General features: G+C 49.3%; 14 protein-coding genes across 14 annotated transcripts; 5 read left to right on the top strand and 9 right to left on the bottom strand.

The window, feature by feature from the left end:
- Positions 1 to 540: 540 nt before the first annotated feature.
- Positions 541 to 3,131, top strand: LTR64_001007 (uncharacterized protein; the record flags this gene model as incomplete). Its single annotated transcript, XM_064895388.1, has 3 exons — positions 541 to 1,164; positions 1,213 to 1,369; positions 1,420 to 3,131. 3 exons carry the CDS (start codon positions 541 to 543, stop codon positions 3,129 to 3,131), a joined length of 2,493 nt encoding a protein of 830 aa, XP_064758075.1.
- Positions 3,132 to 3,458: 327 nt separating this feature from the next.
- Positions 3,459 to 3,712, bottom strand: LTR64_001006 (uncharacterized protein; the record flags this gene model as incomplete). Its single annotated transcript, XM_064895387.1, has 2 exons — positions 3,459 to 3,602; positions 3,650 to 3,712. The coding sequence occupies 2 exons, from the start codon at positions 3,710 to 3,712 to the stop codon at positions 3,459 to 3,461; spliced, it is 207 nt and encodes a 68-aa protein (XP_064758074.1).
- Positions 3,713 to 4,157: 445 nt separating this feature from the next.
- Positions 4,158 to 4,739, top strand: LTR64_001005 (uncharacterized protein; the record flags this gene model as incomplete). The annotated part of the gene is made up of 2 exons (XM_064895386.1): positions 4,158 to 4,448; positions 4,503 to 4,739. The coding sequence occupies 2 exons, from the start codon at positions 4,158 to 4,160 to the stop codon at positions 4,737 to 4,739; spliced, it is 528 nt and encodes a 175-aa protein (XP_064758073.1).
- Positions 4,740 to 5,081: 342 nt separating this feature from the next.
- Positions 5,082 to 5,458, bottom strand: LTR64_001004 (uncharacterized protein; the record flags this gene model as incomplete). The annotated part of the gene is made up of 2 exons (XM_064895385.1): positions 5,082 to 5,310; positions 5,367 to 5,458. The coding sequence occupies 2 exons, from the start codon at positions 5,456 to 5,458 to the stop codon at positions 5,082 to 5,084; spliced, it is 321 nt and encodes a 106-aa protein (XP_064758072.1).
- Positions 5,459 to 5,605: 147 nt separating this feature from the next.
- On the bottom strand, positions 5,606 to 6,016 carry LTR64_001003 (uncharacterized protein; the record flags this gene model as incomplete). The annotated part of the gene is made up of 2 exons (XM_064895384.1): positions 5,606 to 5,914; positions 5,966 to 6,016. 2 exons carry the CDS (start codon positions 6,014 to 6,016, stop codon positions 5,606 to 5,608), a joined length of 360 nt encoding a protein of 119 aa, XP_064758071.1.
- A 436-nt stretch (positions 6,017 to 6,452) lies between these two features.
- LTR64_001002 (uncharacterized protein) lies at positions 6,453 to 8,212 on the bottom strand (the record flags this gene model as incomplete). The annotated part of the gene is made up of 2 exons (XM_064895383.1): positions 6,453 to 7,663; positions 7,711 to 8,212. The coding sequence occupies 2 exons, from the start codon at positions 8,210 to 8,212 to the stop codon at positions 6,453 to 6,455; spliced, it is 1,713 nt and encodes a 570-aa protein (XP_064758070.1).
- A 2,668-nt stretch (positions 8,213 to 10,880) lies between these two features.
- Positions 10,881 to 12,590, bottom strand: LTR64_001001 (uncharacterized protein; the record flags this gene model as incomplete). Its single annotated transcript, XM_064895382.1, has 1 exon — positions 10,881 to 12,590. One exon carries the CDS (start codon positions 12,588 to 12,590, stop codon positions 10,881 to 10,883), a length of 1,710 nt encoding a protein of 569 aa, XP_064758069.1.
- Positions 12,591 to 13,175: 585 nt separating this feature from the next.
- On the top strand, positions 13,176 to 13,745 carry LTR64_001000 (uncharacterized protein; the record flags this gene model as incomplete). Its single annotated transcript, XM_064895381.1, has 1 exon — positions 13,176 to 13,745. One exon carries the CDS (start codon positions 13,176 to 13,178, stop codon positions 13,743 to 13,745), a length of 570 nt encoding a protein of 189 aa, XP_064758068.1.
- Positions 13,746 to 13,975: 230 nt separating this feature from the next.
- On the bottom strand, positions 13,976 to 14,317 carry LTR64_000999 (uncharacterized protein; the record flags this gene model as incomplete). Its single annotated transcript, XM_064895380.1, has 3 exons — positions 13,976 to 14,063; positions 14,147 to 14,256; positions 14,303 to 14,317. 3 exons carry the CDS (start codon positions 14,315 to 14,317, stop codon positions 13,976 to 13,978), a joined length of 213 nt encoding a protein of 70 aa, XP_064758067.1.
- A 457-nt stretch (positions 14,318 to 14,774) lies between these two features.
- Positions 14,775 to 15,834, bottom strand: LTR64_000998 (uncharacterized protein; the record flags this gene model as incomplete). Its single annotated transcript, XM_064895379.1, has 3 exons — positions 14,775 to 14,886; positions 14,932 to 15,100; positions 15,153 to 15,834. 3 exons carry the CDS (start codon positions 15,832 to 15,834, stop codon positions 14,775 to 14,777), a joined length of 963 nt encoding a protein of 320 aa, XP_064758066.1.
- A 956-nt stretch (positions 15,835 to 16,790) lies between these two features.
- On the top strand, positions 16,791 to 17,999 carry LTR64_000997 (uncharacterized protein; the record flags this gene model as incomplete). The annotated part of the gene is made up of 2 exons (XM_064895378.1): positions 16,791 to 17,195; positions 17,244 to 17,999. 2 exons carry the CDS (start codon positions 16,791 to 16,793, stop codon positions 17,997 to 17,999), a joined length of 1,161 nt encoding a protein of 386 aa, XP_064758065.1.
- A 716-nt stretch (positions 18,000 to 18,715) lies between these two features.
- On the bottom strand, positions 18,716 to 19,888 carry LTR64_000996 (uncharacterized protein; the record flags this gene model as incomplete). Its single annotated transcript, XM_064895377.1, has 1 exon — positions 18,716 to 19,888. The coding sequence occupies one exon, from the start codon at positions 19,886 to 19,888 to the stop codon at positions 18,716 to 18,718; it is 1,173 nt and encodes a 390-aa protein (XP_064758064.1).
- Positions 19,889 to 20,714: 826 nt separating this feature from the next.
- On the top strand, positions 20,715 to 22,482 carry LTR64_000995 (uncharacterized protein; the record flags this gene model as incomplete). Its single annotated transcript, XM_064895376.1, has 3 exons — positions 20,715 to 21,072; positions 21,153 to 21,432; positions 21,522 to 22,482. The coding sequence occupies 3 exons, from the start codon at positions 20,715 to 20,717 to the stop codon at positions 22,480 to 22,482; spliced, it is 1,599 nt and encodes a 532-aa protein (XP_064758063.1).
- A 45-nt stretch (positions 22,483 to 22,527) lies between these two features.
- Positions 22,528 to 23,577, bottom strand: LTR64_000994 (uncharacterized protein; the record flags this gene model as incomplete). Its single annotated transcript, XM_064895375.1, has 2 exons — positions 22,528 to 23,252; positions 23,484 to 23,577. The coding sequence occupies 2 exons, from the start codon at positions 23,575 to 23,577 to the stop codon at positions 22,528 to 22,530; spliced, it is 819 nt and encodes a 272-aa protein (XP_064758062.1).
- Positions 23,578 to 24,123: the final 546 nt, after the last annotated feature.

Here is a 24,123-nt window from a genome sequence, read left to right as displayed (position 1 = left end):
CTATTCACGAGCGTTCGCGTTACTGCAAAACCAGGACATATCGAGGTAGTTCTCGACTCTCGACAGTCCTTTACAATCTCCGCAGTTGATTGAGTTTGCGCTCTTGATTGGGTAAATCCCACTGGCCCATACAGGAGTGCAAACGTGCACGGTTACTTGTGACTTTCCTTTCTTGCAAGTGCCTCCCAGTCGCTGCAAGCGAGTACGATGTCCTCTACCGGCACTTGTCTGGGTCCAACCAAACCGGTGAACGATACGAGCTTGTTATGTACAATCCTGCTAAGTTATTTATTGGACGCCTAAACTGGAGTCCTACGCGGTCGCACACACCTGCGACTGCATCACTGCTCATCTGTGAAACCTAGTAGCGAGCTTCAAGCTTGTTAGCCTGGACATTGGTGCGTATGCACGAGCGAGCTTCTGAGAGTGTGACGGCGTATCGCCAGCACAATGTTTACCTTTGCTGATAACTAATTAATCGTCCTTGTTCGTCTATCTGCTGCTCCTCTCCATGCCCGTTTCTAACATACCTACCCAATTATGCCTGCTTCAAGGTCACAAAAAGCCACTTCTTACAGGGTCAAGCAGCTCACTTCGCAGTGCACAAATTCTAGCTTGAAATACCATCAGTTACCTATACGCGGAAAGCCGCCATCCCTTCGAGCTCGAGCTGGACGCGCACGCAAACTGGCCAACGGCGATCGTACAGGAGAAGAGCTGAACGAAGGTGAAGAAGCTAGACAGGGTCAGTCAGATAGTGGGTCCGAAGCTCCTCTTGCAGATAAAAGACCCGACACTCAAGGGAAAAAGAAGAACAAGCCTAAGCTGCACCCTCAGGAGCGCATAAACCAGCTGTGGGCGAATTTTGGCCCAGAACATCTCGGGAAAATTACGAAGATCTTGCCTGACACGGTTCCCAGCGTGGACCAGACCAGAAAACCCAAAGGAAGTCTCAATGCGACCAACACCTACAACGAAGCAAGATCTCGTTGCGAAGATGCTGTGAAAAGGATCGTGGCAGAATGTATTGCTTCAAACACGAAATACAGTGACCTCTTCAACATTGAGGCAGACCTCAAGGTCAATAGAAGAAGAGACTTCCTCGACGGTTTGTTACAAGATCCCGATAATCGTTTTGAGCCGAGTGATGTGAAGAGAGTATCAGTAAGATGAACCACTTACCAGGTTTGGCGTGTGCTGATACACCCCTAGGATATTTTTGACAAGCCAACCTTCTTCTCTAATGGCGCTACCTCCGACGACATCATCCAAGGTGCCAACGGCGACTGTTGGTTGATGTCTGCCTTTTCCATACTCAGCTGTTCGAAAGAACTTGTGGAAAAAGTTTGTGTTATACGAGATCAAGATGGTAAGTGAAAGACTTCCATAGTCAATTTGCGGCTCGATAACCTCCTTCAGTCGGCGTGTATGGCTTTGTTTTCTATCGCGATGGTGAATGGCATCCTACTATCATCGACGACAAGCTCTACCTCGGTGCCGAGGCATTCGACGAAGGTGTCAACGATATGCTTGCAACCTGGGGTAAAGAACAAGAGCAAAAGTATACAGAACTGTTTCAACGAGGCTCACGAGCTCTCTACTTTGCCAAGTGCAGGGACGAGAATGAGACATGGGTTCCACTTCTCGAAAAAGCTTTCGCCAAGGCACATGCCGGGTATGCTGAGATTCAGGGCGGTCAGACTGGGGAGGGCGTCGAGGATCTAACTGGTGGAGTCACCACAGAGATCTATACTACCAACATTCTTAACAAGGACAAGTTCTGGACGAACGAGCTTCGCCAAATGGGTAAGGAATTCTTGTTCGGCGCCAGCGATGCTCTCTACCGTGAATGGCGCGGCTATTCTGAGGACCACCCATATTTGGCTGATCTGCGCAAAGAACGAAGGAACAGCCTAATTGATCGCCATGCTTATGCTGTGCTCGATACCTACGATGACTTCGGAGAGCGTCTAGTCAAAGTCCGTAACCCTTGGGGCCGTGCTGAGTGGTCTGGAGCCTGGGCTGATGGTTCGTCTCAATGGACTGCAGAATGGCTACAGAGAGTGGGTCACAAGTTTGGTGATGATGGTGTCTTTTGGATGAGTTATTCCGATTTCCTCAACCATTTCAAACACATCGACAGGACACGCCTATTCGATGATTCCTGGTATACATCACAAACATGGGCGTCCATGCAAGTACCCTTTAGCAACCTTGAATACCAGCAGACAAAATTCATCATAGATGTGCCGGAGGACACCGAGACAGTCATCGTGCTTTCTCAGTTGGACGATCGCTATTGGCAGGGCTTGGAAGGCCGATATGGCTACCGTCTACAGTTTCGAGTCAGTACGGTAAACAACGAAAACGAGTATATCGCTCGCAGTAGGCCGAACTATGAGCTCAGAAGGTCTACCAATGTCGAGCTTTTCTTGGTTAAAGGCAGATATACTGTGTTCGTCAAAATCGAAGCCCAAGATTGGGGTCGTCCAAATGCTGAAGACGTTATCAAAGGTAATCTTCCAGACCGCAAGGAGAAGGTTATTACCATTGGACGTCTGTACGACCTAGCACATCAGAAAGGCCAACCCCCAGCAGAAGAAGGTAGTGATGATACTAGCAACCAAAAGGTCACAAGTGGTGAAGGTAATTTATCAGAGCCCGAGCAGAAGGACGCTGGCGAGTCTGGACCAGCAGTGCCACTTTCCATTGATGTCAAGGCTGCACCCTTGCCAAATCCTCTTCCAGTTGTCATTGTTGAGGCTCCAAAAGCTCAAGATTCATATTCCGACGACGAGGAGGAGGACGAAAAAGAGCCTTGGAATGCAGCCTGTGTGGTTGGACTACGTGTCTACAGCAAACAACCTGATCTCACCGTGAATGTAGTCTGGCCACCAAAACCAAAGCCTGCGGAAGACGTGAAGCCAAAGACACTAGACCGTGACGATATTACTAAGGCCCCTCAAATAGAAGCTGAGAGGAGTGCCAAGCAGGGACCTGAAGAGAATCTGGAAGAACCGACCAACGAGGTCACTGAAGTCAAGGAGGACATCGAAAAGGAAGATGAAAAGGTTGTGGGAGACATAAATGAAGATAAGAACGGTCTTCCAACAACCACAACGTCGACATGAACGAACGTTTGACAGGAAAAGAAGTGTCCTAGTACAGTCTGTTCGCAAAGCTTTGTCGAGGAGCTGACCATATTCTGGCTGATTATATACCCAATCCATTCACTTTCATGATTAGCACAAAGCTGGAGACCTTCCAGGGTCGCGGTCAGCCACCCTTGCCTACTAGGATGGCCGAGTAGACTGAACATCTCTACATATCTTGCCATCTCATCAGCCCTTCTCATACAACTTCAATCAAGTAGTCAAACTTGATATCCTTCCGGCCTTCCTCGCTCCCGACCAACAACTTTGGAGGGCATCCGTATCTGTACCTGCCCTCCTCCCGAATCATTTCTCCGAGGATGGTTTCGAGCTGGAGTTGTTGGACCCGCTATTGCTACCAGTACTAGTTCCAGAGTTCGCGTTACGTGCTCCGGCACTTTGCGCACGAGAAGCAAACCCGCCCGAACTCATATCACCACCAGATTTGGCCTGTTTTCGTTAGGGCAAGCTACCATCTGGTACGAGCCACGACTCACCTGCGATGACTGAATCCGAGAGGCATCAGCCTGGCTCATGTATGACTTCTGATCGGAAGGCATGTCGATGCTGTGGTGGGTGAATGATGATATGATCTGTCAGTCTGCTGCGTGGTTGTTGTTGACTTATGAGACTTTTGAACTCGAGGTGGACGTCGAGGTCATATTTAAGTCTTTTCGCTGTCACGGAGTACCTCACCTGACACGAAGTGATCGGTATTGATCGTATCGTCAGATCCATAGGTTTTGCTGATATCACACTGCACTGACCTAGGCAGGCTCTGAAACTGGTCAGAATTCAGAACCTGTCTCGGTCTAGCCATGCTTGATGCAAGCACCCTCGGAAGTGCACGATCACCCTGTTGCATATACCTTGCGTCAAGCAGGGGTTTCTGAGCAAGTTAAATGCTCTGCATCAGCACGCACACAACCAACACTCCTGCAACAATCTCTCCTATCACAACATGGGCAAGAAAAAAGCAAGAAGTCCAAGAATCGCACCCCAAAGATGGACAAGATTGATCGCTTCTTCGCTTACTATCCTGACTTCGACTACAACAGAACTGAGTCATCACCCAGAGAATTTTACCGGATGTGCGATTTCTTCGACTGGGGCAAGAACAGCAGAGACGAATACCCAGCAGAACGATTACAAGCACAAGAAGACTTCAGACGTGCCATGGTGGAGAACTTCAATGACCATTTTGGCACTGATGTCGATGACCTGCAAGCCTGGGAACACATGTGTGTTGTTCTCGGCATTGAGCCACTTCCAGAAAGCATGCAAGCAATGAAGGCGGTCAGTCTGTCCAAACTCAATACACAATGACATTCACTGATACGTATGATCAAGGCTGTGAAATCCACACACGTCAATCTGGCAGATTTGCTTGACAATAACCGCTCAGGAGTTGTGCTCAGGATCTTTGACACTCAGGTCGAGCTTGCTCAGTATACCAGGAGTACGGGACGGTTCTTTCCTAAAGAGGATGCATATGCTGGTGGACTCCTGAGGTTTTTGCTTCGTGAGATCACGGGCACATACCATGGTCGACGAGCGGGTCAGCAACGGAGCAGGAAGAAGCGTTGACGTGCTGTCTTTGTGAACATGGGGTGGGCATGCATTTCTGCACGTGAGTTGCTGTGCATCGCGCTAAAATGCAGAAATGTAAATTAGCGTCGTTTCTATAGTGCTACTAAGCCCAATCGGGGTGTTCTACCATGCTGGCTTCGAGCTGAGGCAGGACAGGACGATACGACGTCGTCGTTCGGAAGGATATCAGCGTGGCTGGTATGTGTTCGCGCACGACAAGGCACTTGCAGAGAGCATCACATAAAAGCAGACGGGATCTCTTTTGACAGGTGTCAGTGTCAAAGCAATTGCATTCGTTTCTCATTCGGTTTCCTGGCGCATATTGTTTCTTGATGTCTATCATTGCCAATTCATGAAACTATCCGCCTCAGTCAGATACAGGTCAGGGAATGTTGTTGATGTATACTCATGCATAGTTCGGCGAAAGAATGCCATCCTATCACCAATGAGAGTCTCACGCAATCGTGCAAACTTAGCGTCGCCTGCAAGTCTGCCGATCTCGTTACTCTTCAGGTGTTTGATGACACCTTCGAAGATTTGTCCTTTCTTGGGCAGAGTCCTTGTCCAGCTGCATACTAAGGTCAGTGCATGCTTGTGGTAGTGAGGGTGACAACAAGAGCTTACATGGTCTCAGAAGTCTTGCATCCCAGGACAAATATTGCTCCTTTGCCGAGTGACTTCTCCAAGTTCTTATACCTGGATCCGGCTTCGACCATGAGCTCGATCGTCTTGAGGACCAAGCCTAGGTCATCGACCGCACCACATGCAACCAAGCTGCCTGCCAGTTTCTCGGGGTCAAATTGACTATACTCAACGCGGTAGTCGTCAAGTAACAGACATGCAGCTCTCCGAGCAATGCGTGACTACGCGTCATCTGTGCTCCTTTGCATGTAGAATTGAACAATTTGCCCTTGTGGGTCAAGTCTTCGAGCCTGACCTAGTTGAGTTCGACCCCAGAAAGCGGACGGATCATGAGACCATATAGATTCCTCCTGCTCTAGTAGAGACTTGGTGGATGGATCGACTTCTGTGAGCTTGGAAAGCGAGTTCAGCTGCGCCTCTTCTGCCGATCTCACCTTGTTGACCCGATACCAAGTCCTTTTTGCAAGAGCCTTATCGCCATCCATAATGCCCCAAATCTGTCCAAGAACATGGTTGACGAGGTTAGCATCCTATACGAGTCATTCACATCCGAAGCACTGCCTAATTAGACAAGTACTCACCTCATCTCGATTGCCAGTCATCATAGCTCCGATATCTGGATAGTAATCCATCACTGCCCAGAAACGAACCCTCAAATTCGCTTCGAGGTGAACAGAGAAGTAGAAGGAAATCGAACATGTGCCGGGATTTGTACCTATTTGTGTCCTTCTCAAACCGTGATGACCCCTGCTCTACCGTATCTGATCGAGATAGCTTTGAACCACAATCTTGTATGTGATTGGTTGTATGCACCTTGCAGGGTTGCGTTATTTCAAAAGTCCATGCATACTGCATTACATCTTAATAGCATTGGGTTGCGAACGTGTATTTCACTGATTTGACAACACATCTTCGCCTTTAGAGGTGCTTTCCATCTGCAAATGACTGGACCAAACTATCTAGGGAGCATTGGGAACTTTTTTCGCTATTAGATGTTATCGAACGAACAGCTAACCTCTTACACGTATCACTGTAGAGGGCATTAAAGATTATGTTGCCTTGTCTTGATCAAGTTGACCGGATACGTCTGCCACCGAAGACCACCACATCATCAGACTGACCATCTTTGTGTTGGGACTGGTCGAGCAGATCATTTTGCTGCCTGATTGGCAAACCAGTTCGTCGAAGGTCCGATTGTCTGCTTGTGGTGAAAACGTGGAGCAGGTGCGACGCACGATGCTCAGGCACCTCATCATTGGGCAGCTTCGATTTCATGGCTGTTCCTGCTGACTGTGCGATCAACACCTGGGCAATCGAGTCTGGACCGTTTCCTTCTGGCGGAACTTGGCTCCTGCTATACAGCTCCGAATGTTTAGGCACGTCTCGAATAACGCTCAAGTTCAGCATCTCTCCAACCACTTTGTCTAGTATCAATTGTGAACCTTCCTGAGTGCTCATCATACCTGTCGTAGAGTCTGGCAGCCGTCTTCCTCTGGGTCTTCTTGATTCGATCTGCTTTCGTAAATCACGCCGGATCTCCGTAAGCATATTTTGTAAGATGATGAAGGTGTGATGCTCTTGTGGACGTACTCCTGTAATCGCCTTTCTCTCACTAGGCTGGAGCGGCATAGGCGGCGCCCAGTTGATCCACAGGTTGCCATGAGTCGGTCGTCGTGCAAGTTTCATCGGATGACATCGCATGTACAGATCACAGCAGTAGCACGAAGGTTTGCTACAGCCAATATACGGATCATCAGCCACAAACTCTAATTTCTTGGTATTGAAATGCTCTAACACCAGCAATTCTGCATGTGGTCTGGGGTCAAATTGCGTGTAACGTTGTCGAAAGGGCGCTTTGATCTCTGCGACGATGTTCGTTTCCTCCAAGGCATCATTGAGCTGCCGCGCCACATTTCGATTGTTTGCATCAAACATGGTTTTCATGACCCGATCCAGGCTGGGTATTTGTTCGTCATCTCTGCATGGCAAATCAACGTATGGAGCAGGCGTCACGAGCTCAATGCTGGCCTTCTCTACTCTTTGTGGGAAGCGTTTTGTGCCACGCACAAGAACTGCAGCTGCTTTCTCCCAGACTCCAAGTCGACCGATGTGATGTCGAATACTTGACCAAATGCTCCCTGGATTTGCGTGATGTTTCTCAGTCAGCCATTTCATTTCCGAAGTTTTGCGAAACTTGTAGGCGAACAAGCAGAGACAGTGATTGTCGCCAAGTCCTGCCAATGAGGTGAATTGCACAAGACTTTCGAGCAGACGGACTTCTAGGTGGCTTCAACACAAAAACATTAGAGATGTTGATTTGGCTTACCTTCGTTCGTGGTGGACGCCCCAGCGGCTTGTCGTGCATGCTGGATATCCTTCGATAACCACCGACTCTGATCGTTGATTCGTTTCGAGCAAAAACTGATCGACTCTTTCACGATGCCCTCTTGTACCTTGTAAGAAATACCTTCATCTGCACACATCCTATTCAGTTGCTCAAATATCCAGACGAGGTGTTCGCGAGATCGCTTGACTTTCCCCGAGTTTGACGCGAGCCAGTATATAGGACTTTCCGGGGTCGTTTGGGCACCTATTGCAGCCACAGTATCACCACCTTTCTCGAAGTCGCACAACAACAAGATACTGTCAAGGAATTTATGCCAAAGCTCAGTCAGTTGGTCGGTAACTACGTCATCCAACGTCTCCTCATTTGTTCTTCCTCGAGTCGGATCGTAGACACTAAGAAGTATCAGTGGTGCGTAGAAGCGTTGCAGGAGCTTAGCGTTTGGGCTGAAAGGGGGGTGCTGCTGATATTTATTAGGTGCCATAGTGACAGTGATATGAGTGAAATGCCAGAAATCCAATGCAAGCACGTCCTAGAGTACAATATGTACAGTATGAACACTTACGGTAGCCGTCGAGTTCAACTGTGAGCTGTGCATGCCTCATTCGCTCTGGATTGCAGGGGTAGTATGAACAACCTGCCAGCTCACTTGTGCAGAAGCGGTTCTCGATTGCCTGTTCCCTGTCATTCATGCATCACGATGCAGCCGTGCTGCATGTTGCAGGAGTAGTGCATATCATTTGGGGTGACACGTCGCGACACAGCCTTCACAGTGCGTGCTCGCCGCAGGCACAGCGTTGGACTGCAACCGAGATTACTTTCATGAGTAGGTGGAATGAATCGCAATAGACCACGACAATTCGGTCCAGGTCGTTCCTGAGTGACTGTGGCAACGTCCACTTCGTGGTCATTTGTGTCGAGGCGCCCCCCTTTCGTGCTTCGTGCTTCTCGTCACCATACTTAGGCTCAGCGCCCAAGCACTCAAGCATACTCAGAAGCAGAGAAACAAGAAGTACTGCCTATGAGCGCCTTCATCATCCCATTGAACGCTCTGTCAACAAGCACAGTGATGAATACTATATCAAAAGCGGTTGAGCATTCCTTCCACACAACCAGGGCAGTTACGGAATGCGTATGAACCTCGTTACACTTTCCCGATATAGGGATGGGTGTTATCTTAAGCTTCATCGACTATAACTACAAGTAGTGCTAGGAACGCAGTACCCTTAGGGGCTAACCACCTGGCACCTATCGTTCCATTACACTGAAGACCAAAATGTTTCCTGCGGCCTTCTGTATTGGGATCATTCAGGTTGAGGGTGTCAATATATCCGAGCGTAGCAATGTGAGACGAGCTCTCTCAATCTTGTTTTGCCTGCCGGCTTCATCAATCGTCAGAGGATGCAATGGTTGAAAGCGACGAAACAGATGTGGACGTTGACTGATTGCGAGAAAGCTCCAATCAGTTTCTGCTTTTCATCGTGCAATCAGCACATACACCACCCTCGACCCCTCTATGTCTACACCTTGTGACGCCTGATGACTCCTGGTTCACCACCACGTCGTGCTGTATCCTCTGTTTGATGCAGTATTCAGTGCCATGGCTTCGGTGCCACAGTCTCAATATCCAGTCTTTTGTGCTCATTTCGCCTCTGAACGTGCCCGAGTGCTGCCAATCCTTTGAGTGCCGTGACTCTTGCCGTAGATGACGAGCGTTTCTGTTAGTCGTTAATACGGGATCGAATTCTACTGTCCGAAAGTTCAAGACCACACTGATGCCCTTGCTAGCTGCAGTCTCAAACAACGTTTGCATTTTCGCGCATCGCCAATGGTCTCGATATGGTGCGCCAGAATAGAGGAAGTGCTGCCAGACAAGCAGACTAAGATCAACGACAACCCAGGCATTTCCAGGGCTCCTGCTCTGGGCCCATGGTACAGGGGAGATCAACATTCTTGTCCCATCTGTCATTGGACTACGTAAGCTCAAACGGCGAAGCTCATCAGAAGTATGAACAGCATTGTCAGCCGCCTTCTGTACAGCATTAGTGCCAAGTAGCTCTTTGTTCGCTCTAGACTTTGCAAAGTCAATGTGATCTTCTATACTTCCACTGTAGCGATGAAAATGCTTGCTGGTTAAACATAAACTTTTTAGACCCGGCAGGGACACCAACAACTTGATCAAATCAGTAGGTTGGCATATGATCTCATCGAGCTTGTCGCTAAAGTCAATTGTGCGTAGGTGTTCGCGGACGATCGATGCAAAATTTCGTGCTTGTGAAGATAGACTGTTATTGACGGAGACCAGTCGCTGCACCGCAGCAAAGTCGTTGAAAGTCAGGCACAATACTTTGGCATGATGTAGCAACGCGGTTAGAGCCACAGCTGCATCGCCTTTCGTGAGCTTGCTGTGAAATAATTGCTTTAATACTGGGTGACATTCAGACTCAAAGAGTACGATTGGATTAGAGAGGTCAGCGTGTGGTCTGTTCCATCCTACCTTGCGTTGAGGTCGGAAAGACTGAATATGAGAGGTAGCAAGCGTGAGCTCATAAATTCTGAGACGGAGCTCGATAGGCAGCGTAGTAATGGCTGTCATAAATCTGGCGATAACGCGTCAGGTTCGCGTTTTTCGAGACTGGGGTGATATTTTCCGGTCTTAAGTTTGCCAACACACGAAAGCTCCAGTGCGAGCAGCTACCTGTTTTGAGCCCGTAGTGTTTGTGGTACTTCTCAAGCACATACTCGAAAAGCTATAGCGGCCACAAACACACTGTGATTTTCTTCCTGGTATCAATTGGTTGTGTGGCAGAACGAAGCGGAAGCTGTCTTTTACAAGATTCGAATCGAAGTGCAGGCACAACCCGCAAGGCTCCTACATAGCGTGAGGCTGAAACATGGACAACGAGGAAGTAGCGACGAGACAACTGAATTCCAAAATACCCCGTAGCTACTATAGGATGTGCAGCAACAAAGGCTGCCTTACGTTCCCTTCCGAGTCTATCTGTTACCCGAGTATATTCTGCAGCTCATAAACAGCACCAAGGTCTTCAGTGTTCTTCTCAATTAGCATTGAGTATTAGCCTGACAAGCGTCAATACCATCTAGCCAACTCATGTAAAGTACCTGCCTTGTAGATGTGCAAAACATATGAGCTAGATCTTGTGCAGATTCTGTGTAAAATCCTTTTGCGTCACAGGTTCATTCTGGTTTTTGCCAGGATTGATAGTCTTAGTTCCTGCTAAATCCTGTACGTCTTCCTTTACACCACCAGCCTCGATCGAGACGTCCGCACTCGCTTCGTGGAGCTCATCGGAGGGTACGTCCAGGTCATACTGCTTGGCAATACGTCTGGCAACACCTTCACCGGACCAGAAAGCGCCGGTAGTCGTGCCTAGTGCTACGAAAGGGGCAGTGTGCTCACCAGCCAACCACAGACCGCGACCAGCTTCAGCGAGTCCACCGGCTGCTCTCATGATCTCGATATCCGTGTCACCATGCTCTAGACCTGTGCGAAAGGTCGAGTATGAACCGTTGCCGGCATACCGATCGGTCTGCCACAAGGTCTGGTAGAAACTCGTGGGTGTGCACTCGGGTCGCAACGAGTCGTAATTAGGCAAGCGGCTGTAGAAAGGCTCCGCAACGGTTCTTAGGACCTCGTTGTACTCATTGCTATGTGTAGGAAGGTCTTTCAGCTTGGCGTTGACATAGGCGCCGCTATCACCTGTCATGTAGAAGAGAAGTGTAGGTTGTGCTGATTTGCCAGGAAGGTGAGCGAGCGACACTACACTCTGATGCCAGGAGACTGTCTCGATATTTTCGGCAGCAAGGATTGGATGGTAACCAGTAGGATTGTGAAAATTGGTAAAGCAGGTGTAAGAGTCTTTGTCGTTGTCGGTAAGCCAAAAAGCGTTAGGAAACGTCACGTAAAGTTTCTCGAGCGCCCCATAGCCAATGTTCTCGATAGCTTGCAGAAGTCTTTCCGGAAGTGCTGGTTCAAAGACATCGGCCGCATACTGTTTCAACCATCCTAGTGGGCATGTAACCACGACTTCATCATACTCTAGACTAGGTCCATGACTAAATGAAACGCTCACACTGTCCTCACCATGGTCAGTAGCGCGATATCGTATACTCTTTACCTCTGTATTCATGCGAATATCGGCCCGTGAAAGTGCCGGTTTGGCAACCTCGTCTAGTATCTTCTTGTAAGTACTTGCCACAAACACGTTTCCACCATCTAAACCATCTTCAAGAAAGAAGAACCGAAGTGACTGCCTTTCGATAGGACTACCGACAAATTGGCCCCATACACGCGACGTTTCGATAAGGTCATGCTGCAATGGCTCTTTAGACCACTTCTCTTTCAACCTGTCCAAGAGGCTTGTTTTGCTGTCAATATTGGCAAAGTTCTCGTCGCTGTACTTGAAGGCATGAAGAACCTGATTCCAAAACTCCTGCATGAGGAACTCGGCTTCGTCCTTGGGCAATCGTTTGCCGTGGTTGTTGAAGACGGCTTCCGATCGTTCTGGATCCATGACATCGGTGTTGGTTCGCTCGGCCAGCTTCATGATCGGGTTACCTTCAGTGCCATGGATCCAGTTGGAACCAGTATCGACCAGATAGCCACCATTCTTGACTTGGTGGACTCGTCCTCCAATTCGATCGCGGGCTTCAAAGATGGTGACCTTCGCTCCAGCTCGAGTGAGTACATCTGCACATCTCAGACCTGATACACCTGCACCAACAATGGCGATGTTGGGCAGTTTGGCACGGCCCAGACGCTGCATGGTTCGAGCTCGTTCGTTGGTTGCAGGGGTAGGGTTATGAGGACACGATTTGAGATCCTCGGAAATGCGAGTCATATTCTCCTACGTACAGAAACCTGTTCAGGTAATCCTTCGACTACAACTTCGATTGTGGTTACTTCGTCTTCTACTTGGTCCTAAATCGAGTCGAGATAACAGCTTCATCGAGTTGAGGAATCCCATCAGCAAGATTGATAGGGAGATAATACAGCGTACACAGATGTCGGACAGCAAGTGTTAAATTGGTTATACGGACAACTAGTGCGACGAGATTGTGCTCGAAGCAACAGGAGATATTGTCGTACAGATTGAAGAGATAGAAAAGGAAGGCCTCTTGTGATGATCCACAAACTAGCTTATTTTTGAAGCGTTTTTCGAGTTTGTAAGCGGCCATTCGTGCTGGAGCCCTTCTCCAAGATCATTGGCAAGAGATAGAGTTTCGGGAACGGACTGCAACCACCCTTGGGAGGACGATGATTTCATGCGAAGCGACCAGAATCTGAGCCATTTCCCTCGCTTTCCTGCGACAGTTCTCAACATAAGTTCTTTTCGTACTCTCGTACCACACATCTCAGCTACTCAACACACACTTCGACTGGCACGTTAATTGCTTGCACAACGCAACAGATCCACCAAAACAACATGGCACATCTACGAACAGCAGTACCTGCTCTCTCAGCAGCTCCACGCCACTACCTCTTCACCCGTTCCACTGCCGTCCAAATAACTCGCCGCTCTCTCACCACCACAAGCACACGACACTCAGACTCAAACAACTCTTCCTTCTTCGGTGGCGGCGCAGCTCCACCCCGTCTGCCAAAGGAGGAACAAGAGATCTTCGAAGCTCTCCAGCGCCAGTCAACAGGTGCCTTCAGCACGCCTCGAGCACCACCAAAGATCAATCAAAGTCCAGACTCGACACCTTCAGAGGTTGATGAAGCCGAAGAAGAAAGCGCCAGTCGTGCAGGCAACATGGCTACAAAGGCGCAGCAGAAGGAGTTTAAGAAAGAGTTTGAGAGGGTGTTGGATGCGAGAATACAAGCGCAAGGAAAGGGCGAGGAGTTGCATCCCAATGTGAGGAGGGGAGCATTGCCAGAGTTTGAGGGTGACGTGAATCCCAAAACAGGCGAGGTTGGAGGACCAAAGAATGAGCCGTTGAGATGGGGTGCTTCTGGGGAATGGAGCTATAATGGAAGAGCGACTGATTTCTAGTCTCTGTGGGATATATTTGCAGCTCGAAGTGTCCCAAAAGTGACCAAGGAAATAAATACAGGGCATGCTACCCGCTGTGAGAAGAGAGCACTTCTTCGATGTGTAGGCCTATATCACCCTGTTATGGACCAATGTGCAGTCCTCGTGGTATCGTTGCAAAGTCATACTCCAATACCTGACCATGCATTCATGCTTCGTCATCTCATCCTTTTACGACCCGGACATTGTCTCTACTGAGTCCTCACTTCTCCATCCTGCTCGACGTGGATGTGCTCGTTAGATTGGAAGACTCCAACCTTGTCATCAGGAACCTCAACACTGAGAAGAGTCAGTGTTTACTCAGACTGATAACAGCTATGGCTTCGTTCGAGCGCTGGCTGAACTATGGTCGGGAAACATACGTGAAGCCTTTGATCAATGTGAACTCATGCTTGATCTCACCACCGTTGTCCTTGTACGCTTGCTTCGCCTTCTCGAGCTCAGCGGCTGGAGCATTCTCTTTCAGAGTGACCTAAGTGAGTCAGTGGGTATTGGCTTAAATTATCCAAACGCCTCACGTTGAAAACAGGCATTTTGTGGTCGCTTCTTTCTTCTTGTAGTGGGAAAGGTGTCTCTGGTTCTTGTTATAAGGAACTTTTTCGATCTGACCGACAGTGCAGGAACAGCAGAAAGCAATACGACTTGTTAATGTGATTAAGGTATCCCACGCTCAACCCGCGCAGTCCGTTGCGCCTTTACATGTGGCATCCACGAGGCTAATGACGCAATTGGGGTGATGACTTTCCAAACGTTAGCATGAATTTCGCCCGGCTAAAGCCGTGGCCTGGCACGCTACGAACATACATAATCGCCTAGGTTCTACTCGTAACCTGTCGTGAGCGTGTACTGACTCAAATGCAAGATGCTACAAGCCGGATCCTTTTCTCTGGCATGAAGTATCGCTCAGCACTTGTGGTGTACAGAAGCGGGAATAGTGGGCCGAGCAAGCACCTTTGAAATTGCTCAAGATAACGGTAAGCGCTTTGCACCTCATCTGGCAGTGTACCCGCCGTCAACAAAAAATGGCTGGCCTGTGATGAAAGATGCTCCTGGACCGGAAAGAAACACGGCCATCTTGGCAATATCCTCTGGCATCGCGAGCCTATACGTGTTAGTAAAGTCTTGCAGGCTCGTGGAGAACACTCACCTTCCCCATGGATGCAAGGAATTGAGAAAAGGACTGAATCCTTCACCAAGTTCAGTCCTTGCATCCTCGAGCAGACTGGTTTCTGCAAATCCGGGATTGATACAATTGATATGAATTCGATCCTCGGCATATTCCATTGCGCAAGTTCGGGTCAATTGTAATACAGCACCTGATTCAAGTCAGTCGGCGATGCTTCATTTGTCTTGATTGTTTCAGGTTACCTTTTGTGGCACAATATATTGCTGCGCCAGGTAGCCCAACTACGCCCATGATGGAACAGAGGTTGATGATCCAACCACGGTCGCCACTAGTATGTGCTTCCTGCTTTAGCATCTGTGCTGTGGCATGTTTGATGCCTAGCCAAACACCACGAACATTCACGTCCATGCCAATATCGTAGACTTTCTCCGACATCTCATGAGTTCGCAGATTGCGTCCGCCTGGCGGTTGAGCAGTCACACCAGCATTGTTGATCATAATATCGAGTCTACCGTAAGTCTGCACTGCGAAAGCTACAGCAGCCTCGACACTAGCAGTTTTAGTAACGTCACATTGTACATATGCCATTCGTGGTCTGCCGTCCTGGCTTGGAAATTGACTGTTGACTAGGTCAACGGTTGGCATATCGAAGTTGATACCTCTGCCTGCCATGGTCTTCTCGAGCAGAGGCGCTTTGGGGGGATTCGGTGTGAGGTCCGCGTTCACTATGAAGGCACCAGCTGCTGCAAAAGCTTGTGACATAGCACGTCCCAAGCCCGAGGAAGCGCCTGTGATCAGTGCAATCTTGTTGGACAAGTCGCCAATATGCTGTATTTGAGCTAGAGATTGACCACTAAGGGTCGCGCCATCATTGCCCGACATTGTAGCTGGGGCAGGCGGTGCTTGGGTACCATTGGAGCTCATGGTGTTAGTTCAACAGTATCAGACAGCTACTGCAGGTGTTAATCGTAGACTGAGTGTGATCGAGCTCAGGCTCAGGCTCCCCTTTTAACACCTCTGTGATCAGAATGCTGCCGGTAAAACAAGATAGCCTTTCGGGCTTGCCTTGCGGGGAGAATGTATCCTCCGAGGTAGACCAACATGATTGGTACACGACGTTGGAGTTCTTGTTCTGCAGCTCCAGGGTTCTCGTGACAGCTCTGGTGTTACATACTTGGAGTGTCATGCGATAGCTCATTTGGTACACGTTCAGACACAAGAGAAAATGCTGTGGATTAGCATCTTTCTAGGAGGATTGGTAGCCTCGGACAATGTCAGGAAACGGGCCCTGATAAACCATTCAATAATGGTACAGAAAGCATATATGAATTCGCGACATCGGCTGCATTAAAGCGGGACAAACGTGTCGTGCACGCGATCGATCGAACGAGCCCGCAATTTTGCGTCCTGCAGGTTGACGCAGCCAGGTACTGACTCGAGCAGTTGGACTCGAGCGAGTTTGAAGAAGGCTCAGGAGTTAGGAACTACGTATCAGCGTTTCGTCCGACTGAAAATCGTCGGCACGAAGCCTGGGATAGTCCAGCAACTAAAATGCGAGAAGTGAATTGCAATGGGTCAATTCTGTTGCACGCTTTAATAAGTTGGCAGTGCCCAAGTTACACGAGCGACTCTGCGGGTGAACATTTGGCAGTGGCGATCACTAGCTTTACGCGTAGCAGTCGCGTCGTCTGCTGCTTCGACGTCAGCCGTAGTGGGGAAGCATGGCGACCACGCACCACGGGCTCTCAGGCGCGTCCACAATCTCGTCCAGCTGGTGACTGGTGCTCGAGCACGTCCTCGTGATACTACCATGCTCGACCTCACCTCTTCCGACATGACATATTCTGCTTAACCTATATTGCATATACCTTTTCTCAAACATGACCCTCGTCGAGATGCAAACGGCTGTTCTGCCGCCATCTTTCCCCGTGTCCGATACACGTCCGTCCCAATCAAACCCGTATCTCGACCACATTCAACGTCCCACTAAATATGCGGATAGCCGGACATCTTCGAAGGAGAACAAGTCTCCGCCTGTACCGGAGAACGTCGAAAAGCAAGTCTTTTCCTCTCCTCTATCTGCCCATGGGCCAGACACAGAATTGCAAGACCCATTGAGCACCCATACATCGCCACGGAGTGCTGTTGCTGGAAAGAAACGGTCTGCCAATGGAGACTTCAAAGAGCCAACGACGAAGCCACTGGACGAGGCTGGGCTGACAAAGACTGGGCATTCGAGGACTGCCAGTAGTCTCTCGAATACCAGTACCGCGTCGATGCACGAGGTGAGCACACAATCTATGATCGAACTAGCAGCCACTGATATTCTGTAGCTGTCGCAGCAGCTTCGGACCAGACTCGCATATGCTATGGTCAAAGTCCAGAACGGTTGGCATCACAGGTCCCTGGAGGAGGTCGAGTCGTTGGCCAGTGCGTCACCCCGCTCAACTACTTTCAATCATTATTCCCAAAATCGTCACCTGCTATCACCACGGACTGCCATGGTAGCCCATATAAGTCGGGATAGCAGCGATACTAGTAGCGAACCGCGTCGTTCGCACTCACCACCACCACATACGATTCCTACCATATCGAGTCCTCCACCTGGCAAGAAATCTCTCGCTCCACCCGCGAACATAGTGTCGCGGCCTTCGCAAGAACGTCGACGTCCAACTCTAAATAATGGATATGCGCCCGGACAACCTCTATCTACTAGACCGAATATGACCTATCGAACACCTAGTCAAAGTGCTGCTATGGAAGCCGATGCCGTGGAGACACTTCTCTTCATGGCAAGTCCAAACAACTCTGGCACCGGCAAAAACTCCTCTCAATTCTCTCCTATCACGTCGGCGCCGTCCGTCTACAACTTTCCTCCTTCACAAACTTCACCTTTACGAAATACCTTCACAGCTTCTCCACGCAGTGTGGCTCGGGGGTTGACTAACGGCTACACTGCGCCTTATGGTCGCGACAAAAACGAAATCATTGCATCGCTAGTCGAAAGACTGGACGATGAGGGTGATGCTGACTTGGACGAGGCCTTGAAGCTGCTAGACCGACATCATGCCACGAAACTTGCCACCTGAACGACTTTTTGTTTCTTGTTTCTTGTACATATGAGCGCTCTATTCGATATCTTGTTAGAGTGGTGTACAGCCTGTCAATAAGCCACCATATTGGTGTCGGCATATATTCTGCTCTGTTCGGAGCCATTTTGTTGGCTGTGTGGAGAGATTTGATTGTACACATGGGGAGCTCTAATTGACGACATGTCCACATCTAACTCCAGTAGGGAAGAGCTTTCCCACTTAGCAGCACGATGACCCCTGCGCCACGTATCTCGAGCTTCTCAATTTTCGATGATGTTGCCAAGCACTCTCCGCAATGCGTGCAACGCATCTACACGATATGGACGATTACAAGTCACATGCTAGGTTGGTAGCTAAGACGCAATTAGATGAGGAGGAACACGATCACACCAATGAAACTCCCGATGCACCACGCCGATATGGCTTTCACTAACAACCCGGAGAGCGAAAACCCGATTCTCGAGCATACACCGCGAGCTTGTACGAGAAAGAGAATGACAAATAGGAGGTCTAAAGCAATCGCTAGCAGAAGCAAACCCGTCCCTTCATATCTATGCACAATGGATACCGTTCGCGCCTCTTGAATGGCCTGCAGCTGCATGCTGGTCGGTTGTCAAACTCTGTCATGCACGCCTTGAAAAGGGCGTTGGGCTCGTATCAATACTTGACAAGCTGAAAGAGCAGGCAAAGAGCATTTGCAAGTTTGTCGTGGCCTACTTCCTTATGTCGAGATGGCTGAAATCACGATACCCCAAATACTCTCTCAGAAATTCAACCAAGGCCATGATTGCCATTGCTTGACCATACGGCATACTCGTCCTCTCAATGTTCAAATAGTGCTGCAAATCGTGACCCATGCCAGTTCCAAAACTCGTGTCTATTAGCTCACCATTACTGTTGATCTTCTTCACCACCGCTTGCACAGCTTTCAGCCCGACCTCCTTGTACTCCAGTGCCAAGTAACGCTTCCGCACAGCCTTCAGTATCCCGTACGCAAACCCAGCCGTCGCCGAAGACTCAACATAATTGCCAGGCTGTTCGGGTATATCCAAGAGCGTAAACCACAACCCACCATCTGCCTGTAACCTCCTCAAAGCAAGTACCTGCTGCTCAAGCACGGACTCAAGATACATCCTTAGATGATCGTTCGGCGGCAAATCCAACAGCTCAATAAAATCAGGTATCGCAATAGTAATCCAGCTATTCCCTCTCGCCCACCTTGCCCTTCCGAAATTATGACCTACTCCACCTTTAGCAGCACTGTCGAATTTCCAGCCGTGAAACCACAATCCAGTCTCCTTGTCCTGCAGGTATTGCACATGCAGCAGAAACTGGCGCTTCGCTTCTTCGACGTAATGCGGGCGGTTTAACACGAGGCCGATTTTCGCGAGGGGCATGACAGTCATCATTAGCGTGTCGTCCCAGAGTTCGTTGTCGTTGTATTCAAGATAAGTCATGTGCTGGAAGCCGCCGTATTTCGTCCGGGGAAGCTCGTGCATGGCCCATTCGGCCCAGGAGTCGAGCCAGGGGAGGTAGCTTCGTTCGTGGGTGTCTTCGTAGAGATATGCGAGGGTCAGGAACGGGGACATGGTGTTGATGTTCTTTGTGGTTCCTTCGGCGAAGCGGTTTTTAAACCAGGATGTTATGATGTTGAGGGTTTCAGGTGATGAAGTGAGGGAGTAGCACTGGTATAGGCCGTAAAGGCCGATGCCGTGGGTCCATTCCCAGTCGTTCCAGCCTTTGGTATCGATGACTCTGCCGTCGGGTAATTTGAGTAGGAATTTACCTGTTTCGTCTTTGATGTTGACGAGGTTGTGTGCCAGGGCGTGGATCTTTTCGTGGATTTCGGCAGCTTTGAAATTTGCTATGGTGAGTGGTGAAGGCATTCTGAGTCTCAGCTGTGTGAGGGTTGTCGCAATGTTCCTCTAAATTGGAAGTGGTCGTTTTGAGGTAAAGGTGTTATGGCTTTGCACATGTCTCTCCAACAGAATGACTTCGCTTGCGAATCGTCAAAGCTGGCGAGAGCAGCGTCGCTTGACTAGACGTCCGCCACGACAAGCATACGAACATGCTGCACTTCGCTGTGGGACCTCCCGAGACATTTGTCTGGGGGCGGAATGTTAGTGCCGAGTTCTCTTCTGGTGGATATCTCCGCCTCTTCGTTTCAGGTACTCTCGAAATCCTCGGAAATAGCAGATATTGGCCAGAATAAACGTGCACAAGTACCGCTGCTTCGAACTTCAGCTCTCCTCTGCTTCCAAGACAATTGAGGAACATCGTACCGAGATGCACCGATATATGTTTGCGTGGAATATGCGTGGGGCAGGCGGAAATTAGAGGCTGAGGGAAGTGTAAGTCTGCCGCTTGCCTCGTCTGGGGAACTTCCCCACGTTCACTTCTTTGCCCCAGCGAATTGTGTGTTTCCCCGGAACCCAATTCGACAGGCGACACTCCGCAGTGTAGTGCTTACGAGTAAGGTGGTGCATAACGCGGAGGCATGGGTGAGTCAAGATATGGACAGGACTGCAGGGTAGCCATGGAAGAGTTAAAAGAAGGGCCTACCAGCTTCGCATCTCTCAAGGCCTCACTCTCCTGAACCTGTTGACAAGGAGTACAGCACACCACCTTAGTGTCCAGCATAGTAAATAGGTGTTTTTGCCTGCTGCATCCACTTCGCAACGCTCTCTTCCTATTCTTGGACCGACAGCCAACATGCATACCACAGCCAGGGCAGTCATGCCCAAGGACGATGTGCCCACAGCCGATGCAAAGTCTGGCGACATTGCTCAAATTGAGCGCACGATTTCCACAACTTCGATTGACCCTTCAGTCGAGAAAGACCACCAGGACTACAACCGTATAGACAACGAGGTTGCAAAATATGCCTCCGACTCAGTGATCGAGATCACACCAGAGGAAAACAAGAGATTGAAAAGGGCGATCGATAAGCGAGTATTGACAATCATGGTTGCCACATACTTCCTCCAGGCTCTTGACAAGGGAACCATGAGCTTTGCTGCAATCATGGGCATTCGAACAGATACTCACCTTGTTGGTCAGCAGTATTCATGTAAGTCTTCACAACCATAGTGTTTACTCAGACTCAGGAATTTCTCTTCTCTTTTGGCCGATCGAGCTAATCGTATCCAGGGCTCACAACCTGCATTTACATCGCTGTTCTTGTCGTTGAGTATCCAACCAACTGGATAATTCAGCGAGTGCCAATAGCCAAATACCTCGGTCTTAACATCATCCTCTGGGGCATCGTCCTAGCCTGCCATGCCGCCTGCACAAACTTTCCGCAACTCGTCGCCGTGCGAACTCTGTTAGGTATCTTCGAGTGTGTCTGCCAGCCCGCCTTTTTGGTCCTCAGTTCGATGTGGTATAAGAGAGAAGAGCAGGCACAAACCGTCGCTTTGTGGTATTGCATGTGAGTACTTTCATGAATAGATACTGGTTCCTCGCAGGAGCTGGACACGTATTCGAGTGAAACGGACTCTTGAACTAACTCTTTGATAGGAATGGTGGACAACAGATCGTTGGTGGTCTGCTCGCCTACTGCTTCTCGCTCATCAAAGGGCAGGCACTCAAATCCTGGCAGGCTCTGTTCATCACGTATGGCGGCTTCAGCGTCTTGTGGGGCGTCTTCGTCATATTCTACATGCCTGATAGCCCCATGAGAGCCAAATGCTTCAGTGAGGAGGATAAGAAGCTCATGGTCGAACGAGTGCGATCCAACCAGACCGGTCTTCAAAACCGCAAGTTCCGATCTGAACAAGTCAAAGAAGCCTTCCTCGACCCTCAAATGTATTGTTACATGCTCATCGCAATATGCACAACTTTACCCACGAGCGGCCTGGGAGCTTTTTACGGTATCGTTGTCAATTCTTTGGGCTTCAGCGTTCTCGAAACTCAACTGCTGGCCATGGTTCTTGGTGTCGTCATCATCCTCATTCTGCTCTCCAGTGCCTGGCTCGTCAAGAAGTACAACCAGAACTGTCTGACGATGGGCATCTTTGTCATTCCTTCTTTCATTGGCACGATCGTACTGATGACAGTGCAGAACCACGATATTGCAACACGAGCTGGCCTCTTGATCTCCTACTATGTTGTTCTCACCTTCTGGGCTGCACAGACAATCTCCATGTCTATGATTTCTCGCAACGTCGCTGGAGCAACCAAGAAGACGGTGGTCGTGGCTGCTAACTTTTGTGCGTGGTGTGCAGGCAACTCAATTGGGCCACAAGTCTTTCTAGCGTTCGACGCGCCAAGATATTTCATCGCGTTCGCGACACACATGGGATGCTATGCGCTCCTTGTGCTTGTAATTATCTTCTTGAGATGGCATCTGAAGCGGCAGAACAAGAAGAAGGATGAGCTTGCTGCTGCTGGCGTGAGGGAAGCGAAGGATGAAAGAATGGTTCACGCCTTTGAAGATCTGACTGATCGGGAGAATCCTAACTTCAGATATATGTACTAGTATGACAGGCAGTTTACAATGCACGAAGTTTGAACTCAGGAATTTTTAATCCTTGATGCCGAGCATGAACCTCTTCAAGGAAGCGGCTAGGCGATTTTCAGCTTCGAGTGCTAGACTGTGACCACACTCTTCGAAGATTTCGACCTGGTCGACCTTTTCAGCCATCCTCAACATGCTCTCTTCGACTTGTGGGCCAAAGAATTCAGGAGCTCCAATTGTCATGATAGGAAGTGTCAATTTGTTTTTGGCGATCTGTTGGTTGATCTCTCCATTCTTGAAGCCAGACCTGTAAGTCTCTAATATGCCACGCAGACAGCCTGGCTGCTTGACACAGTCAATCCAGTGATCCAACGCCTTCGGTTCAATCTTTGTCGGGTTGTAGCACTCTTGCTTGATGAACATTTCCCAGAACTCTCGTTCATGACCCTGAATCAGCATTTCAGGGATGTGTGGAATCCAGAAGAAACCGAGATGCCAGCACCAAATTCCTTCTTTGCGAAACTGACGCCCGACGTTTTCAGGGGTCCAGAAAGATGTCTCTTCAAGACCTAGCCCAGATGGTACCATCTCACAGAAGGAAAGCTTCATGACTCGATCGCGGTACAGGCCAGCTACCGCAACAGCATAGTCTGCCCCTCGATCTTCACCATGCAAGTAGAACTTCTCGTGTCCGAGTTGAGTCATGAGCTCCGTCACGTCCTGAGCATTCATGCCTGAATCATAGCCATCTGTGGCAGGAGGCTTGTCGGTATAGCCGAAGCCTCGCAGGTCTGGTGCGACAAGAGTGAAGTGAGGTGTGAGTAGTGGGAAGAGCTTATACCAATAAAAGCTGTTCTTCGGAGTTCCGTGCAGCAGAAGAAGTGGTGGTCCTTGGCCAGCTGTGATATAATGCAGACGAATGCCATTCACTCGTGCTCTGCCGTGCCTAACGGCTTTGCCGTTGTGATCGAAGGTTTCTGCCACGTCTGCCATCGCTCAGTATTTCACGATGGAATTCTTACAGGTCTCCGAATCAGCACAAGACATCATGTCCTTGATATAGATCAGGCAGTTGTCGAAGTCAAACCCCGCAGATGCAGCGCGGAGTTGCATCATATTGAATTATGTGAAGGCTGGGCAGAAGGAGGAGTAGAATGGTGGTCTATTTTCTAAAGGTATACTCACTCATACATCTTCGCTCAGCGAGAATATTTTGAACAATTGCAGGCAGTCCACGTACCAAGAAGTCAAGAGAGCACTCTCCATAGCCATCCGGATGTGATCACATTATATCCACTCCTGGACATTGTGGAGAGTTGGTTCCTCAACTCTGCCAGGCACAGATCGAGTCCAGGTTGGACGATTGCCAATTTGAAGCAGGAGCTGCAATAAGTAGTTGAAGAAGGACAGACGCAGTTCGTGAAACAAGAGCACTTCGGTTCTTGCGTACCTGCTGCATGGGGAATATTCGGTTCGGTCGCAGCTTACAAAACTATTTGATGCATTGGAGAAGACCGCGAGCTGCCAAAGATTTTCTTGCCGATTGCATGAGTCTTCATTTTAGAAAGATCTTATCGCGCTTACCAGACAATTTCTCGAAGCGCAGGAACTGACTGCAAAAAGATGTTTCACTAAGCCCAATATTTGCTTCTCTTGTTTTAT

This window comes from Lithohypha guttulata (genome assembly GCF_036872675.1).
Source record: "Lithohypha guttulata strain CCFEE 5908 chromosome Unknown scaffold_1, whole genome shotgun sequence".
In the NCBI taxonomy this organism is placed as follows: domain Eukaryota; kingdom Fungi; phylum Ascomycota; class Eurotiomycetes; order Chaetothyriales; family Trichomeriaceae; genus Lithohypha; species Lithohypha guttulata.
Note: the sequence above shows the minus strand (reverse complement) of the source record. Positions and strands in the feature narration are given on the sequence as shown.